General features: G+C 42.2%; 3 protein-coding genes across 3 annotated transcripts; 1 reads left to right on the plus strand and 2 right to left on the minus strand.

The window, feature by feature from the left end:
• Window positions 1-5,747: 5,747 nt before the first annotated feature.
• Window positions 5,748-6,439, minus strand: LOC135699663 (large ribosomal subunit protein bL17m-like). The gene has a single exon (XM_065219955.1). The coding sequence runs from the start codon at window positions 6,437-6,439 to the stop codon at window positions 5,789-5,791; it is 651 nt and encodes a 216-aa protein (XP_065076027.1). The 3' UTR covers window positions 5,748-5,788.
• Window positions 6,440-15,046: 8,607 nt separating this feature from the next.
• ppk12 (pickpocket 12) lies at window positions 15,047-17,125 on the plus strand. Its single transcript, XM_065219957.1, has 5 exons — window positions 15,047-15,122; window positions 15,187-15,295; window positions 15,357-16,514; window positions 16,570-16,837; window positions 16,907-17,125. Exons 1-5 carry the CDS (start codon window positions 15,047-15,049, stop codon window positions 17,123-17,125), a joined length of 1,830 nt encoding a protein of 609 aa, XP_065076029.1.
• A 167-nt stretch (window positions 17,126-17,292) lies between these two features.
• LOC135699665 (mitochondrial fission process protein 1) lies at window positions 17,293-18,556 on the minus strand. Its single transcript, XM_065219958.1, has 4 exons — window positions 18,382-18,556; window positions 18,071-18,198; window positions 17,899-18,008; window positions 17,293-17,841 (listed from the first exon to the last, which is right to left on the minus strand). Exons 1-4 carry the CDS (start codon window positions 18,431-18,433, stop codon window positions 17,673-17,675), a joined length of 459 nt encoding a protein of 152 aa, XP_065076030.1. The 5' UTR covers window positions 18,434-18,556; the 3' UTR covers window positions 17,293-17,672.
• Between the last annotated feature and the right edge of the window lie 1,065 nt (window positions 18,557-19,621).

Genomic DNA, 19,621 nt, shown 5'->3' on the forward strand with positions numbered 1-19,621 from the left:
TCGGCCTAAATGCCCCTAATTTGGGCCCACACTTTAATTCAGCAATCGACTAAATTTTCAATAGCGACCAAAAATATTCATTAGTACCGTCCCAATCACACTGGGGACAAAATCGAAACAATGTGTTAAAATTCAATAACTTCGGTGCTCGCTGGAACAAGAGACTAAAAAATAGTCATTCTTATAGAAAAAAGTCTCAGAAATCGATTGAAGTAGGTTTCATCTTGGGCACAATAGGGTAAGTTGGGGTTTTTTACAGTTTTGCCCTAAAATCTCCTATTTTGCATGATTTGAATGCTGTATCTCAAGATACCGATGATATAGATGGATAATTTCTCCGGCAAAGTTGATCAGGAGGTCAAGGACTGTTGGATGATGGACAGAACAATTCGGAATTCCTCCGCTAGGTGGCGCTAGTGAGCATTCGAAGTGTATATGTTTGTGCTGCTGTATCTCAAGATCCTGACTATTTAGACGGATGATTTCTTCGGAAAAGTTGATCAGGAGGTCAAGGACTGTTGGATGATGGACAGAACAATTCGGAATTCCTCCACTAGGTGGCACTAGTGATTATTGAAAGTGAATATATTTGTGCTGCTGTATCTCAAATTCCTAACTATTTAGACGGATGATTTATTCGGCAAAGTTGATCACGAGGTCGAGGACTGTTGGATGATGGACAGAACAATTCTGAATTCCTCCACTAGGTGACGCTAGTGAGCATTTGAAAAAATATGTTTGTACTGCTGTATCTCAAGATCCTGACTATTTAGACGGATGATTTCTTCGGCAAAGTTGATCACGGGGGTCAAGGATTGTTGGATGATGGACAAAACAATTCGGAATTCCTCCACTAGGTGGCGCTAGTGATGATTGAAAGTGAATATATTTGTGCTGCTGTATCTCAAAATCCTAACTATTTAGACGGATGATTTATTCGGCAAAGTTGATCACGAGGTCAAGGACTGTTGGATGAAGGACAGAACAATTAGAAATTTCTCCGCTAGGTGACGCTAGTGAGCATTTGAAGTGAATATGTTTGTGCTGCTGTATCTCAAGATCCTGACTTTTTATACGCATGATTTCTACGGCAAAGTTGATAAGGAGGTCAAGGTACAATCCGGAATTCTCTCGCTAGATGGCGTTAGTGACCATTTGAAATGAATATGTTTGTGCTACTATATGTTCATGTATTTTTCATTGTGTGTGTGTGTGTGTGTGTGTGTGTGTGTGTGTGTGTGTGTGTGTGTGTGTGTGTGTGTGTGTGTGTGTGTGTGTGTGTGTGTGTGTGTGTGTGTGTGTGTGTGTGTGTGTGTGTGTGTGTGTGTGTGTGTGTGTGTGTGTGTGTGTGTTTGTGTGTGTGTGTGTGTGTGTGTGTGCGCGTGTGTGTGTGTATGTGTGTGTGCGTCACTCTCTTCGATGAGTTCACCGGAGTCATCCGCTTTTCCATGGTTTTCATCGCTGTCATCTTGTTTCAAGGTGTATTCGTCCAGCCTCTCTAGGAACCTGGCATCAGTACTTCTCGATTGTCTGCTCTGGTTAAAAAAACAGGCAAGCTTTGGGTCAGACCTAGTCAAAGCTTCGGTCATCATGTCGGTCAAATTCTCTTCCGGAGACGTTTTCCGAGCTAGATGTGGCCGAATGAATTTATAAACCTTATGGCAACGTTCACCGGACTGCTCGTCAACAAAGTTCATGGTATAAGGCTGGATGTTTCAATTGAAGGAAAAGAAAACAAACATTTATGATTGTGATATACTATTAAATCTAAGCTTACCAATTTTTCAATGAAATTTGCTAGATGCATGTACTTATGTATGGATGACGGCAATTTCATTAGGTATGGGAATTCATTGAAAATCTGCTTTTCAAGAGTGTTATACAACTCCATAACTTTGGTGGGATCCAATACTCTAGAAGAAAGCGCCAGGCAACTTATGAGCCGCAGATTTACCACCAGGTCCTTGTGTACGCCATGATTTTTGCAAATTTTCCGGGTTCTGCCAATAAACGGCGGGCCATATTGCCGTTATTGCAGCTTCCGGACCCACCAATCTTAGGACGGTTGATGTTCATGCCATACTCACGTTCTAGTTCATCAGCTATTTCACGGGCTTTCTTTTTAACTAGGGGATTAGTGTATGCCGGGTGGTCAGGAACGGATTTTTTCGCTGCATTTTTGATCAACCATTCAACGGCGTTGAGACGTGAATGAAAAAACGATGGACCAATATGGGGATCAGCATTCGGAACACAAAGCGGACATACATGTGTATCCTGATTCCCTACAATTGCATTGGTCGCTTTCCCATCTATCATTGTATACATTGCCGAAATATAAACGCACACACGTACATCACCGGAAATTACTTCCACCGGATCCAGATTCAAGGAATCAACCTCTGCAAAAAACTGCTCAAACATGGACTTGGTAAGCGAGTTGGTCTCTTTAGTCCAATTCATAGAGCGTATTCTGCAGAACGAATCTGACTGGGGATTCGGGTTCCGCCAAATATCCTCTCCTCCTATCGTGCCCAAGATGAAACCTACTCCAATCGATTCCTGAGACTTTTTTCTATAAGAATGACTATTTTTTAGTCTCTTGTTCCAGCGAGCACCGAAGTTATTGAATTTTAACACATTGTTTCGATTTTGTCCCCAGTGTGCAATGATGGGCTCAATCTTAGATCCATAGGCCAACACTAGAGCCATTTCCCCTATATTAGAATTGAAGGCTTCTCATCAAGACTCAAGATTCTGACTCATTACGGTGAACATGTGGAAAGCTTAAATACTTTCACGGAACAAAATCATTTTCCGTGCTTCGTAGGCTACGATTAAACTGAATGGTCACACGAATTGTTATTTCATACACCGCTGCATTCACAGGAACCGAAACGAAATTAAAAATTTCGCACACAACGTGACAAAAATGACCGAATTTATAATTCGTCGACACTTTCTCACACAAAAAAAAATCTGCCTCCCTTAATCCACCATCTCCGCCGCACACACATACTCCACCGCTTCATCAAAAATTAAATAAGTGCAAAAATGTTACTGTTTCCCATTCATGCCATACGGATTCTGCCATCACAAAAAAAGGCACTCAACATATGACCGTACCTACAGCATGTGACGACAGTTTCCCAATTTTCCGGACCACACAGCGACACCTGACGGCCATGGGAAGTCAATCGTATGCAAATGGGCTTAATGAAAAATTTCATTATCCAGTTCTGCATGTTTTGCTTTCAATTTAAATTTGATTGAAATGGTTTTTAATTAGCACCGAAAGCAACCCGTGCCAAAAAGTTTAAAACACGGATTGATGAACCGAGTGTCGACGATCGGTATGCGATGTAGTGGAATTCGATTAATTTTCAATATGTTTATCAATTGAATCGGAAATGGTACGCTGAAAAATGCAAATGTTAACATTTCATGGAATTTTAGTCCGGGAAAGGATTATACGCTGAGAATTTGGCGCGACAAAGTTCCAAACCAGTTGACAAAACTTCAAATCTATCAAGCTTATCAATCGCATCTTTGCAGTAAATTTAATTTATTACACAATCTTGAATCACTATAACGAGATGAATGCTGCACAAGGAACGTTTCACTGTTTACTAAACCATCATCGTCTCGTGTCGGTCGTGCTTCTCTTCTAGGAAGAACAACTTCACGTCGATTCCAACTGTGAATCCGAATCGTTCGAGTTTCCATCCATTTCCGTTCCATGCGAGTTTAAATCAGACCGAAGCAGAGATGCCAAAGTCAAAGGGAAAACAGCAGTTGGAAAATTGCGCTAACGGGTAGGACTAACCCAACTCGGCACTCGACACGCATATCGGCAATCAATCATCGGAGCCTCGCTTTGCCGCCTGCATCTAGGCTATATAAGCTCAAATGGCTTCTTGATATCGAATGTACCTTCATATACCTACCTATCCCAACGAGATTCCTTTCGTTCGAAGGATGTGTACACAAGAAATGCCTTTTGTAGAACACGAAGCGAAAGATGTCGGGTCGAAGGCGAAGATAAAAGCTGCGATGCCGTCATCGTCGTCGCGGGAGAAAGTGACGCGCGAAAAGTGATTAAAATTTAATTTTCAATTTGCTCCATATGTCCCTGGAGCGTTTGAAAGGTAGCATGGATGAGTGGAAGGAATGGTATGCTTCGCGTAAATCTACACTCGAGCGTGAATTCTGTTTGCCAGTTGGTGTGTGGCAAGAAAGAACGGAATCAATTCAACGGCGGCAGAGCTGATAATCTTCGAAACCAAATCAATTGGAAAAGTAATTTTATTTGAATAACTGCTGTTCGAAGTTTATCAGGCTGTCTGATGGCAAAAATGACAGAACGGCAATATGATTTCTAATGAGTTTTTCATTTGAAAAGTAATTTTATTAGTCCCAGGCCACTGTGAGAGCAAGTAACTTTTTTATTTGTTAATGAATTTTTATTATTTTTTCGTGACTAGGTGTGTTCATCGGAAATCTATTATACGGGAACGGAACCTATTCTCGGCCATGTCACAAATTTTCATCTACAATGATATTATGCAATTCATTATACTCCATTCGAGCAGAAAAATCAGGCAGAAGTAGATTTAAAACTGAGTTTTAGCGTTAGACCCAAAATAGGACCATAGACCGAGAATAGGATCACTAACCCTACTAAAACAAAACAAAATTATCTCTTGTGACAATTTTAATGAAAAACATACGTTGTCTGTACCTTGGAGTCATTTTGACCCCAAATTCAAATTGCCGTATCCTAGCGAATCTTCAATTTATTATTAAAATTTCAAATGTTTTGCAACGTGTATTTCGTGGACTTAAAGTTAAAATGATCAAACTTTAATTTTGGGGTGTATAACTCTCGTGGGAAGTGTACCCATGAAGCGGGTTATTTAGATGTTACAGATGTTTAGATTTAGGGTTAAGACCTCTGCCTGAACAGCCCCTTAGTGCATTTGCGGATCAGGAGGTGGAAGAGGAAGTGGAAGCCATCAAACCTGTACGGTGTTCAACCCGGCCACCAGATTCCGGCTCGATGTCCCTGCTGCTAATTCCTTGCAGATGAACGAAGACGTAACCCGATCGATGATGGATGAAATTACCACCTGCTCCCTGTCAAATTATTCCCGACTAAAGTAACTCAGAATTTGAACGGGCGAGAATTCAATCCCACGGGCCAGTTTTTAATAAAGCCTCAAATTAAATTTTCAGTAATGAGCAAGGCCTTACAGTTGACCGATCGGTAGACCACCCATCGTTCTGGGGTCCCTTGATACGAGCTAGTTCAACAGAAAGATGATGACAGAGATGCATCAGCAAAATTACCGGATCTCGTGAAGAGGATATGCTTGATGTCGGACTCGTGGAATAGAATGTAATTGCATTTTTAACTGCAATGATCCGTTCCTATAAATCCTATACTATTGCACTAAGGCAATCGTACTCCGATCCAGGTCTGATGGAATATGTGGGGTTAATGTGGGGACTTCCCCCAGCAGTGCTGTGTGTGTGAGTGTGTGAGTACAATCCATCGCCCTCTGTACCGGCAGAGTTTTTATGGACGAAACTTATCTGCATTTTCTGTATGTCGAATGTGCAAATATTTTTAGCCCTGGAGATGGAAGGTGACAGCTCTATCGTACATCAAACGACCCATTTCAAGAATGCCTGTTTCTGCACGTACATTCTGAGGTCATTTTATGATACAATAAGCCCCGCAAAAATACACAAGTGTATTCTCACTTCCAGAATAAAAAAAAACTTTTTATTCTGGCACGTATTTAGTTATAAAATGATTGGGATATATGTGTAGAATAAAATAAAAAGCAAGTGTACTTATCTGGTTGTTCCAATGTGATGAGTGAGTCTCCATCGTACCGCCAATCTGCGCCGCAATTTCCGCGTACTTTTCCTTGCGGAAATCCTTGCGCGCCTCGTCCAGCAAAACATTGTGCAGTAAATTCCGATTCTGGTACAAATTCTGCACCAGCGAAGGATACGGATTCCCCCGCAGCTCCAGTACCGCGCGCTTCCGATACCAGCCTGGATATTCTTTCGGTGCCTTGTACATCCGCGTGGCGGACACTTTGTACTCTTCGAACCTGGGCGCCAGCACCTTGAATAGCTTGTGCACCAGCTGCTTCTCCGTCAGCCAATAGTCGGCCATTTCCATCGTCGTCTTGTGGCAATCCCCGTACCGGATGGCATCGGAGATCAGCCGCTCGGTGTAGCCCCGCGCTTCATCCGCTCGCTGGTAGTTCAGCTCGATCCGTTCGTGTTTGATCAGCGCCGTCACGGTTTTGCGAAGCTTGTCGAGCCGCCCTTCTGGTCCGTCGATGTTTTTCAAGTTGCGATGACGGGGCCGGATCGCAACCTTCAGCTGTGACATCAGCTTGGCTACTTCGGCTTGGTTCATTTTTGGGTGTGTTAGCACTTTATTACGATAATTTCACTTTATATGTTGATTATTAAACTTGTGTAGGAACAATTTCCGCACTGGAAACCGGTGATTATTCAATCAAAACACATTTTTCCCAAGACTGAGGATCGGGACTTCCCCCAGCAGTGCTGGGACTTTATTCAAAATTATATGGACATCCCTATAAAGTCCTGTGGATTTTATAGGGATGTCCACCGTATTAATTGAGACCAATGACTGCGAACATGTATAAACTGATGTTCATTGTCTCCAGGTTTGTTATTGATTTTCATGATTACGAGTTCCAACCAGTTTGCATCATAGCCCTAGTAGCACGCTTGTCACAAATCAAATGTAGAAACTTATATACGACTTATTTCAGTCATAAACAAGTTGCTGTAACTTATTGTGATGGGAGGTAGCATTTGACTAACCGTCGGTCGCTGGAGGTAACCAGTTTCAGACGTCTTGACTGCCGTATCGGCAAGACCCTCTAGATTGAAGTCAATCCCGAATAGAAGCTGTTCTGAATGAAATCACGAGCCACAGGGAATTTTGCTGCGAATCGGATGAGACGGACTGAGTTTTGCTAGATTTAAAGAGATTCACGGTTCAGAGAATACTTACTAAAAATACTTAAAATTCTTGATTGAATCGTTGTTTTAGCAGTTTTATATATGACAACAAATTCACTTTTGAGTAAACAAAGTATTCAACCGAGTAATCAACCTTAGCAACGATTGGTAAACCGTCAACACTCTCAACAGTGATGCCATTTTATATTATATCGTTTGTGTCGTACTAGTCAAAGTGTGCCCTATCGTGTCGAACAGTGTGCCGTGCTGTATTTTGGCACAGTGTGCAAAGTTGATTATCCCTTGGAAACATCATGTTTCGAGATAGGGTTACGGAATGTAGTGTCAGCCTAGCCCCTCACTTCGGCCTATCAAGTAAATGACTCATTCAATAATACACAATAGTAATATCACACTTTTCACTCTTTTTGTAAATTTGAAAGATTTAAAACTTGTTGCGCTTTATAACTGTGGACCGAACATTAGGGACGTAATCTTGAGACGTGTTCCTAATTATGGCCTACGAACTTTATTCGATAACTTTGTTTTGGTACTGGTGAAACCATTCGCGTTGACGACGACTCTGCATCTGTTCACTCCTATAGGAAAACCCCATAAGTAAATGTCAAATTTCGTGAAACATAGCGGATCGTTTCTTATCCATTCATTCCACTGAAAAATTCCGCAGGCAAAACTGTTAATCTATGTGTGAAAGGACTGGTCGAAGCGGTACATACACTATTCCTAAATTACACAAATTTGAGTAGGATCTACTCATATCAGTCAAAAGTAGGGTACCCCAAATTGAGTAAACGAATAAAACTGACTCATATTTGAATACCGTTCACTCAAATTCGCAAAAGGGTAGGTCACTCGTAGAATGAATAATTTTTTTATCAAATATGAGTAAATGTCACTCATATTTGAGTGACATTTACTCATATATGAGTGACATTTACTCATATTTGAGTAAACATTTACTCATTCTATGAGTGACCTACGTTTTTGCGAATTTGAGTGAACGGGATTCAAATATGAGTTAGGTTCATTTGCCGTGTAGGCCCTTCGAAAAACTATCGATTCGAACAATACATTAGGTGCTAAGTAGCATTGATCGATTCTCTTCGTCGACTTTCTTTCGTTAATAACTTGGCTACAAAACCGCTTGACGTGCTTTCCGTATTAGATGCAGGGAATCAAGAAAATCCTATACATATACCGATGCTACTAACGATGATCAGCATCAAAAACGATAATCCACTGACGGCCGAACTCTAGGAGCTTTCTGTATTCGGCAAAGTTGTTCTGGAAGTCAAAATGGATATTTTTGGAATCGAGATGATGACATGAAGATGTTGAAAATCGATGTCCGTCGCCATTTTGGAATCGAGCATGAGACCATCGGTTTCAGAATAACTTTCAAATACCCTAAAATGCGGGTATTTTTGGAACCGGGATGACTTGTAGATGTCCAAAATTGAGGTCCGCTGCCATTTTGAAATCCAATAAGGCGGCCTTGGGTTAAATAAAAAAAAAACTGTCAAATAAAGAAGTCAAAATGGTAGCAGACATCCATTTTCGACATCTACACGTCATTTCGGTTAAAAAAATACACATATTTGTATTGTATTTGATAGTTTTTAAGAAATCACCATCTTAGATTCTCTTCTTAAAGGGCGAACACGAAATTATTGCGACACATTCAACAGGGCATAACTTTTTTACCATTGGGTAAAAATCAACCAAATTTTGCATACTTTCTCATTGATGTGTATTGTGTACATGCTGTCAAACTCGAAGTCGTGTTTTTCGATTCAACGAAAATGGAGGTGAACCAACGCGAGTTGAGAGAACAAATTCTTTCCAAACACCTGGAATTTCCTGACCTGTCGCACCGGCAGTTGGGAAAAATGTTGAACATTCACCATTCAACCGTCTCCAGAGTGTTGAAGCGGTTCCAGGAGCGGTTGACGTTGGACCACGGCAAAGGAGCTGGAAGAAAACCGGGACCGGAGAACAAAAAGACGGAGGGAAAGGTGAAGCGGATGATTAAAGCAAATCCCAACGTCTCAAGCCGTGATTTGGCTAAAAAGATCGGCATGTCGCAGAGCTACGTCCAGAATGCAAAGAAGAGAGCTGGACTACATACATACAAGGTACAGAACTTCCCAAACCGCGATGAGCGGCAACAATCGACAGCTAAAACTCGGGCACGGAAGCTCTACGAGAAGATGCTGACAAAATATGGCTGCTGTGTGATGGACGACGAAACGTATATAAAAGCCGATTTTAAGCAAATTCCGGGGTTGGAGTTTTTCACCGGCAAGAGCAAGTGCGATGTGGACGACAAATTTAAGAAGAAGAAAATGTCGAAGTTCGCCTCCAAATATCTGCTCTTGCGGACTGAGGAGTGAGCCTTTCGTGACAAAGGGCACAGTAAATGGCGAGATCTACAAATCTGAGTGCCTCGAGAAGCGCCTTTTGCCGTTCTTGCAGCAGCACGACGAAGCTCCGCTATTTTGGCCAGATTTGGCATCATGCAACTATTCTAAAAGTGTCCTGGAGTGGTATGAGGCCAATTCTGTCCATTTTGTTCCAAAGGACATGAATCCGCCAAACTGTCCGGAGATGCGCCCGGTGGAGCAGTACTGGGCAATAATGAAGCGGGAACTTCGGAAGAGCAAGAAGACAGTCAAAGACGAGAAGGACATGTTAAGAAAATGGAAAAAAAAAACTGAGAAACTGGTACCGGATGACACTGTAAAGACTTTGATGGAGGGCATCAAGCAAAAATGCGTTCAATTTTACACTCAAGGCTCCATCGATTAACTTTTCTTTTGATTTTTGAAGTAAATATATGTATAAAACTACCCTAAAATTTTGGTTTGATTCTAAACATTATAAGAAAATTGGCATGACATTCTCGGTGTCGCAATAATTTCGTGTTCGCCCTTTACATTTAGACATCTAAATCTAATTTGGAACGGGGATAACGTTCAAAAAATACCCATATTGTAGAGTACAGTTTTTTTTCTAAAACCAATGGCGGCAGACATCAAATTTCATGGCCACCATCTTGGATTTACAAATGGCGGCGGACATCAATTTTCGAACTCTATACATCATCCCAGTTCCACAAATGCCAATATTGTAGGGTATTTGACAGTTATTCTGAAATCGACCGCCACCATCTTAGATTTCAAAATGGCGGCGAACATCGATTTTCGATCTTTATACGTCATCCCCGTTTCGAAAATGCTGATATTATAGGGTATTTGAATTTTATTGACTTATATGGGGAATTTTCAGTGTCGACAGTTGATGATGATGATTGAAGATTATTCGCTGTTGCATATGATCATGATCTGTAATACAAATGATAAACGCATAATCGCTGCCAAAACCGTCCGTTGTGATTTTTGGGTTTGTACTGATCATAAGTGTTAACAAAAGGAGAATGACATTATCTTTATCTGAATCGTTGATTTTGATACCCTGCATGCTAGATAATAGCTTCTTTTATCGTACCATGTTTTGAAAATAGCTGAAAGTGAAATCCGACGCTCTCCTTCAGCAACGCGATCCGAACGACATCTCGAGCTTCACGGAAGTACTCTACGAAGCTGCAGCATTATCTATCCCAAGGATGGGTAGCGTAGCTGAGCGGCGAAAAGCCCTACGTTGGTGGAACGAGGATACCAAATGTGCGGTGAAAGCGCGACGCAAAGCTTTACCCCGGCTTAAGCGTCTTGCCTTAGACGACCCTGGAAGGAAGGAAGCGCTGAAGTTTTACAGAGGACGCCATCTCTCGTGTAGACATGTGATCCGTGACGCAAAGCGATCTAGCTGGATGGATTTCCTGGATTCAACCCATTCCGAAGAACAACACGGCTAGTGAAGAAGCCTCCTCCTTTAGGCCGATTGCGCTCACTTGCTGCGCGGCAAAAGCGATGGAGAGAATGGTAAATCGTCGTCTTAAGCAGTTCCTGGAGTCAAACGGCCTCCCCGACGAACGGCAGTATGCGTTCAGGCAAGGACACGGCTCCTCCACTTACTTTGCAGCCCTCCGGAAAGTACTTAAAGAAGCCCAGGACAACGGTCACCATGCGGAGTTAGTCTCCCTTGATATTTCAAAGGCGTTCAACAGGATGCAGGGAATCAAGAAAATCCTATACATATACCGATGCTACTAACGATGATCAGCATCAAAAACGATAATCCACTGACGGCCGAACTCTAGGAGCTTTCTGTATTCGGCAAAGTTGTTCTGGAAGTCAAAATGGATATTTTTGGAATCGAGATGATGACATGAAGATGTTGAAAATCGATGTCCGTCGCCATTTTGGAATCGAGCATGAGACCATCGGTTTCAGAATAACTTTCAAATACCCTAAAATGCGGGTATTTTTGGAACCGGGATGACTTGTAGATGTCCAAAATTGAGGTCCGCTGCCATTTTGAAATCCAATAAGGCGGCCTTGGGTTAAATAAAAAAAAAACTGTCAAATAAAGAAGTCAAAATGGTAGCAGACATCCATTTTCGACATCTACACGTCATTTCGGTTAAAAAAATACACATATTTGTATTGTATTTGATAGTTTTTAAGAAATCACCATCTTAGATTCTCTTCTTAAAGGGCGAACACGAAATTATTGCGACACATTCAACAGGGCATAACTTTTTTACCATTGGGTAAAAATCAACCAAATTTTGCATACTTTCTCATTGATGTGTATTGTGTACATGCTGTCAAACTCGAAGTCGTGTTTTTCGATTCAACGAAAATGGAGGTGAACCAACGCGAGTTGAGAGAACAAATTCTTTCCAAACACCTGGAATTTCCTGACCTGTCGCACCGGCAGTTGGGAAAAATGTTGAACATTCACCATTCAACCGTCTCCAGAGTGTTGAAGCGGTTCCAGGAGCGGTTGACGTTGGACCACGGCAAAGGAGCTGGAAGAAAACCGGGACCGGAGAACAAAAAGACGGAGGGAAAGGTGAAGCGGATGATTAAAGCAAATCCCAACGTCTCAAGCCGTGATTTGGCTAAAAAGATCGGCATGTCGCAGAGCTACGTCCAGAATGCAAAGAAGAGAGCTGGACTACATACATACAAGGTACAGAACTTCCCAAACCGCGATGAGCGGCAACAATCGACAGCTAAAACTCGGGCACGGAAGCTCTACGAGAAGATGCTGACAAAATATGGCTGCTGTGTGATGGACGACGAAACGTATATAAAAGCCGATTTTAAGCAAATTCCGGGGTTGGAGTTTTTCACCGGCAAGAGCAAGTGCGATGTGGACGACAAATTTAAGAAGAAGAAAATGTCGAAGTTCGCCTCCAAATATCTGCTCTTGCGGACTGAGGAGTGAGCCTTTCGTGACAAAGGGCACAGTAAATGGCGAGATCTACAAATCTGAGTGCCTCGAGAAGCGCCTTTTGCCGTTCTTGCAGCAGCACGACGAAGCTCCGCTATTTTGGCCAGATTTGGCATCATGCAACTATTCTAAAAGTGTCCTGGAGTGGTATGAGGCCAATTCTGTCCATTTTGTTCCAAAGGACATGAATCCGCCAAACTGTCCGGAGATGCGCCCGGTGGAGCAGTACTGGGCAATAATGAAGCGGGAACTTCGGAAGAGCAAGAAGACAGTCAAAGACGAGAAGGACATGTTAAGAAAATGGAAAAAAAAAACTGAGAAACTGGTACCGGATGACACTGTAAAGACTTTGATGGAGGGCATCAAGCAAAAATGCGTTCAATTTTACACTCAAGGCTCCATCGATTAACTTTTCTTTTGATTTTTGAAGTAAATATATGTATAAAACTACCCTAAAATTTTGGTTTGATTCTAAACATTATAAGAAAATTGGCATGACATTCTCGGTGTCGCAATAATTTCGTGTTCGCCCTTTACATTTAGACATCTAAATCTAATTTGGAACGGGGATAACGTTCAAAAAATACCCATATTGTAGAGTACAGTTTTTTTTCTAAAACCAATGGCGGCAGACATCAAATTTCATGGCCACCATCTTGGATTTACAAATGGCGGCGGACATCAATTTTCGAACTCTATACATCATCCCAGTTCCACAAATGCCAATATTGTAGGGTATTTGACAGTTATTCTGAAATCGACCGCCACCATCTTAGATTTCAAAATGGCGGCGAACATCGATTTTCGATCTTTATACGTCATCCCCGTTTCGAAAATGCTGATATTATAGGGTATTTGAATTTTATTGACTTATATGGGGAATTTTCAGTGTCGACAGTTGATGATGATGATTGAAGATTATTCGCTGTTGCATATGATCATGATCTGTAATACAAATGATAAACGCATAATCGCTGCCAAAACCGTCCGTTGTGATTTTTGGGTTTGTACTGATCATAAGTGTTAACAAAAGGAGAATGACATTATCTTTATCTGAATCGTTGATTTTGATACCCTGCATGCTAGATAATAGCTTCTTTTATCGTACCATGTTTTGAAAATAGCTGAAAGTGAAATCCGACGCTCTCCTTCAGCAACGCGATCCGAACGACATCTCGAGCTTCACGGAAGTACTCTACGAAGCTGCAGCATTATCTATCCCAAGGATGGGTAGCGTAGCTGAGCGGCGAAAAGCCCTACGTTGGTGGAACGAGGATACCAAATGTGCGGTGAAAGCGCGACGCAAAGCTTTACCCCGGCTTAAGCGTCTTGCCTTAGACGACCCTGGAAGGAAGGAAGCGCTGAAGTTTTACAGAGGACGCCATCTCTCGTGTAGACATGTGATCCGTGACGCAAAGCGATCTAGCTGGATGGATTTCCTGGATTCAACCCATTCCGAAGAACAACACGGCTAGTGAAGAAGCCTCCTCCTTTAGGCCGATTGCGCTCACTTGCTGCGCGGCAAAAGCGATGGAGAGAATGGTAAATCGTCGTCTTAAGCAGTTCCTGGAGTCAAACGGCCTCCCCGACGAACGGCAGTATGCGTTCAGGCAAGGACACGGCTCCTCCACTTACTTTGCAGCCCTCCGGAAAGTACTTAAAGAAGCCCAGGACAACGGTCACCATGCGGAGTTGATATTTCAAAGGCGTTCAACAGGACATGGCAGCTCATCGGCTGGGGCCTGGAAGGTCACATCACACATTTTGTACGGAATTTCCTCCTTGATCGTACCTTCCAGGTGACTGTCGGGAACACTCGCTCGGATCCGTTCCCCGAGGAAACTGGAGTGCCCCAGGCATCCGTCATAGCAGTAACACTATTCCTGGTGCCAACAAAAAAAACAAGCTGTGTAGTGGTTGATGGATAAGGTTGAATAAGCGCCTTTCAAGTTCGCACACAACTAAACAGCAGGATAACAGCTGTATAGAAGCGTAAATGGAAATGCAATAAGAGCTTGTTCCAACCGTCCCAACAGCCATAAGTGGCTGACTAAGTTCGCCAGATTTGCTTATATAGAGGTTGATTAAAGGTTGCATCATATCGTATAACGTTTGAATACAGCTTAAGGCTGTAAAAATGAAATGAGTAAAGCGTTTACATTGTGAAAATTGTTAGTTGGGAAGTCCAGTGACTTGCAATTTCTTGACGCGAATACGATGAACAATGGAATACCTAGGTTCCTCTTCGTTTTCGAAACCGTATGTCATCGGCAATCACAGTCAGTACAGCAGCATGCCGTACAGCCAGTATCCCTTGGGAATAGAATTTTATTCCTTTTGAAACGGATAATCGCGTTTTTGGTCAACGTTTAAAATGTTAAGCGGATTAATAACCAAATAGACATAAACAACTCTGAGAAGAAAAAACGAACGTCAAGTTCGGTCACACGCGCAGCCTACTACGCAGTACTCTGGTTACTTGGGTTTTGTTATAATTCAAATATGCAAATGCTTACAAATTAAGATCTTTCCTATTTGTATTTTCATTATATAGAAATAAACATATTAATAACTCATTTTAATAAAGATAAGTTTTCACTTTGATTTCGTTTTCTGCTCGGGCATTTTTTTCGTTTTAGCATCTACGATGAGGATCCCCAATGAGCGACTGTTTCGAAAAACATTCAACGGACCATCGTCCAGATTGCTTCAATTTGGTAAAAGTAATTCATTTCCTGATACTTATCATGATACGCAACTCGTTTCAACACTCCTTCTAACCCATAGGCAAATCTCCCAAGCTGTCATTCACCGAGAATTTCCGAGAATACTGCTTGAATACCACCATCCACGGGCTGAAGTATGTAGGAACAATCAGTCTCTCCATTATGGAAAGGTTTAGTTCCACTATTAAGCCACTGTCGATTTCATGTAACTTCCAACCGTGTCTTCCGCAGATCTTTCTTCTCCATCTCATTCATCCTGGTAGCGGCCTTGTCGATATACTTCATCACCAACGTCTACCAGAAATGGCAATCATCGCCAATCATCATCGGCCTAAGCCCGACAGCGACCCACATCAAGGAAATTTCTTTTCCGGCCGTCACCATTTGCAACATGAATCAAGCCACTCGATCGGCAGCCGAAGTAATAGAGCACAACTCTGTCGAGGAAGCAGTCCTGAACAGTATCTGCTCCCTGGATGGCGAATACAATCTGACCAACTACGAAGGTAAATGGTCCACGGTGCGTACAATGTTATTTCACGTAACCCAACCATGTCGCGTAATGGTGAAAGCGTGCCGCTATGCCCAGAAGGTTCACAAATGCGAACACATGTTCCGATCGGTATTGACCGACGAAGGCCTGTGCTGCACGTTCAACAGCGTTGATCAGGCCTTTCTACTATGGAACAAAGATATCGCGGCGGTACAAGGCGATATGCCGGATAATCCTTTCCAACCAATCGAATGGACACCGGAGGGAGGATTTGTGGGGGAACAGACCAACGTGACATTCCCGAGGGCCATCGCCGGAACCGGCGCCAATATGGGTCTTACAGTTGTTCTGGACGCCAACGTTCAGGAGTACTTTTGCTCATCGACCAGTTCGTACGGTTTCAAGCTGATGCTGCACAATCCGATGGAAACACCCAAAATGGCTGAGTTCGCTCACTACATCCAAGTCGGGACGGAAAATCGGATCATCGTTACCCCTATACTAAGCGATGCATCCTATCTGATCCGGAAGGCATCCCAAGCGCAAAGACAGTGTGTGTTTGCCAACGAGGCGAATCTTTCGTACTTCCGGACATATTCCAGAAACAACTGCGAAATGGAATGCGAAGCGCGTTTGATTCAGGAAAACTGTGGTTGCGTACTCTACTACATGCCAAAGTTGAAGGAGGACACTAAAATCTGCAGTAAGGGCGATGCTGCATGTTATGAGAAAATTCGATCATCGATTGCACTTACGGCGAACACTACGTTGATCTGCAGTTGCTTGCCGGGATGTTCGGAGATTGCCTACACAATGGATCTTTCAACGGCCGATCTGTGCGTTGGTAGATTCAAAGTTCGCGAAAGTCTACTGGATGTCAACGAATCGTATGCTAGGTAAGACCGTTCGATCTCACATAGGAACTTTAAGAAAGTCTGCAATCGCTTCCAGAGAAAACATCGCCCTGGTGTACATCTTCTTCTCGGAGATGTACTTCAGGAGTTTCACCAAAGGCGAGCTGATCGGTTTCACCGACTTCCTGTCCAACATCGGCGGCCTTTTGGGACTATTCATGGGTTTTTCGCTTATTTCAGTAGCCGAAGTGTTTTACTTCGTAACACTTCGACCACTGTTTGCGAAGCGCAAAGAAATTCAACATCGCACCAATCAAGAGGCACCGGTTCGCGATCGACAGTTCAACACTGTCTACAACAACGTGGTAACAAAAGTCGAACAACGCTTCCGAAATCAATTCTTGCTTAATACTTCTTCACGGTTTTTTTCCCAGTTTCAGATTCCGCAAAAAGTGACGCAACAACATCACGTGCACTTTGCCGACAACGATCAAAACGAGGTAAATCAGGTCCGGAATCTGCCGAAGCAGTTGAAAGTACTGATCAGTTCTCGAGTTCAGCAGATAACGGGTTGGGTGGAGAACGCCTTCAGACTGCGCAGGAAGACCGCAAATCGCACGAGAAAAATCTCGACCTTGCCGTTCTACGAATGAATTGATGTTAAGCACAATTTGCCTTTTTTTATGACTCCTAGTGATTGTTTGGTGTGTTAAGTGTATACGATTTGACAAATAAAAATTTCACCGCCGTTTGTTCACAACTCACAATAACTGCAGTAATTTAAGGAATTTCGAAGAAATTGATAACACTGCTTCTAAACATTTAGTTAACGATTTTATTGTTCTAGTACAGAGTAATTTGAGCACCAAAGTTTAACCCGTCTTCTTGAAAAATTGTTCCTATTTTTCAACTGCGTGTCACTTCGTATCATAGAAGCTTACAACTCAACGATATATTTTTCTAAAACTATCGTTGGTTCTATTTCGAGCCATTTCTGCGATTATTGTAATTTAAAGATACTGTCTCTTAGTTCATTTACTACCCTATACCGACGACACGGTGTCATTGCGTTCGAGAATACGTAGGTACCGCTGTACGAAAGCAAAATTGCAGGAAATCTATAAAGACGATCAAACAACAAAACCTAACTAATCGTCAAATGTTTGGCAAACAATAATAAGCGTCATGGTTTTGGTGATATTATTTCACATATTTTCGATAGGTTTCATCCATCACCAGGTCCACTCCGTTATCAATGGGATGAATGATGAACGGAATAGCTAGCAGACCTAATACAGTTGGAGCCCATTTTCCGAGGGGACCTTTTACCTTATTCTTCGAGAGAACCTTCTTAGAGAGCCAGCAAATGCTAAAAGATAGGTACAACAGTCAGTTTAACTTGATTTAAATAAGACAATAAGATTACCGATTGATCGTGAAGCCCGGAATGATAACCGAGGCAAACATTTGCCATAGCAAAGTGTCACCAGATGCGATTGCTGCTCCACGTGCCCCTCCACCAAGGACTTCCGGTTTCTAGGATTGAACTAGAAATAAACCCCCGACAAAATAAAGAAAAACATTCTGAGATCACTCACCGCATACTGCTTCCGAGATTTGTCCGCCGTATCGGCCAGCACGTACCCCACCGCAACGGCATAGCTGGCATGTACGAATATTTTCTTGACCACCGGTCGGAATGCTTCGCCGATTTCGTTTGCGTAACCTGCAATTATTGATCGCGATTTGCCATCACGTGTGACGTTCGAGACAAATAATTATTGATTTAATCAATTTATAAGAAAACAGCAATCACAGTGATTATCATGCAATGTGATGTAACACATCAGACCGCAGAAGGCTTTTGGCGCCATCCATCCTATTAGCCCAATTCTAGCGTCTAACTTACCGAGATATCGCACGGGAGTATCCCGGTACAGGTCTTTCTCCGTAATTGACATGGCTTTTTATTTACACTTACGGTACCTAAACGCAGGGCAACTTAGCTGCTGGTAGATTTCTAACGTCGGTCAATGTCCGAAATCACTATTTTCTACCACTCAGCCGTAACGATGCGGTCGCGACTCGCGAATTTGAACTGACTGACTGACGTCAAGTTTTGTTATGTTTACAAACCTCTTATTATCGAATGACAGCACGTGTGATGCCAGTGTTGCCAGGGGATTCAGAATATTTCTGTGAAATGACACGGTGGGTGCAAGCGATTTCAATCATATCCATGCACGGTAATAACAAAATACCCATGTATGGATAAAATCAGGCGTAACATTTGAAAACGGCTTAAAAACCAAAACAACATAAATGAGTTTATGCTAACCTTGTATTGATAATTTATTGAACTATTTACCGTATTAATCTGCTTCCCTAAAAAATGATAATAAATCAGATTAAACAAAAAAATCAATAATGGCATAAAAGCAATTGCCCCCAATTGCACAATACGCCCTTTGCTTCAGCAAAAGTCGCAAAAGCATTCTGTGTCATGTTTGACACATGATGGTTTTTACGCCCTCAGCTGTTAGAGATGATTGTTTGTCACAGTCGTCGAAGTGACACAGCAACAAAACAAATCATTTAAAGAATTTCCCGTACCACGCAAACATGAATCTTTCTGGCATTGAACTGTTGTTAAGTGAGTGTTTTTTTTACATTTATGTGCGCTGCCTAGATATTGGTGGTCATTCTGACGTTCTTTTATAGTGTCTCCTTCTTGTCCGTTTCCTGGTGAATCCATAATATTATCACGGATTTACTCAACACAATTTGACTTAGTCTTTTTCTTTTTTGATAGTCGTGTCATTACAAAGTGTTCGATTATAGTTTTATAAAATTATTGTATTCCTATGGAACATGCTCCTCGGTGGAGGCTTGGCATTTGAACAACAAAATGCACAGAAAATCACATCGCAGCTTTGGCATAGACGGCAATGATGTTCAATTTTAAAATAATATTTATCTACTTACAGGAGCGTCAGAACTGACGGCATCCAGCTCTGTATCCAGAGTACCATCTGTAGCTGCATATGTTATTGTGAAAACAGACGAAACGCAGATGCTAGATTATAATAATGTATCATTCCGCTGCCCTACTTCGACCCCCGACACAAGCCGGAAAAGAAGTTTCGAAA

This window comes from Ochlerotatus camptorhynchus, unplaced genomic scaffold (genome assembly GCF_037179485.1).
Source record: "Ochlerotatus camptorhynchus isolate MF236.1 unplaced genomic scaffold, CSIRO-AGI_Acam_v1.1 ptg000114l, whole genome shotgun sequence".
NCBI classification, from domain to species: domain Eukaryota; kingdom Metazoa; phylum Arthropoda; class Insecta; order Diptera; family Culicidae; genus Ochlerotatus; species Ochlerotatus camptorhynchus.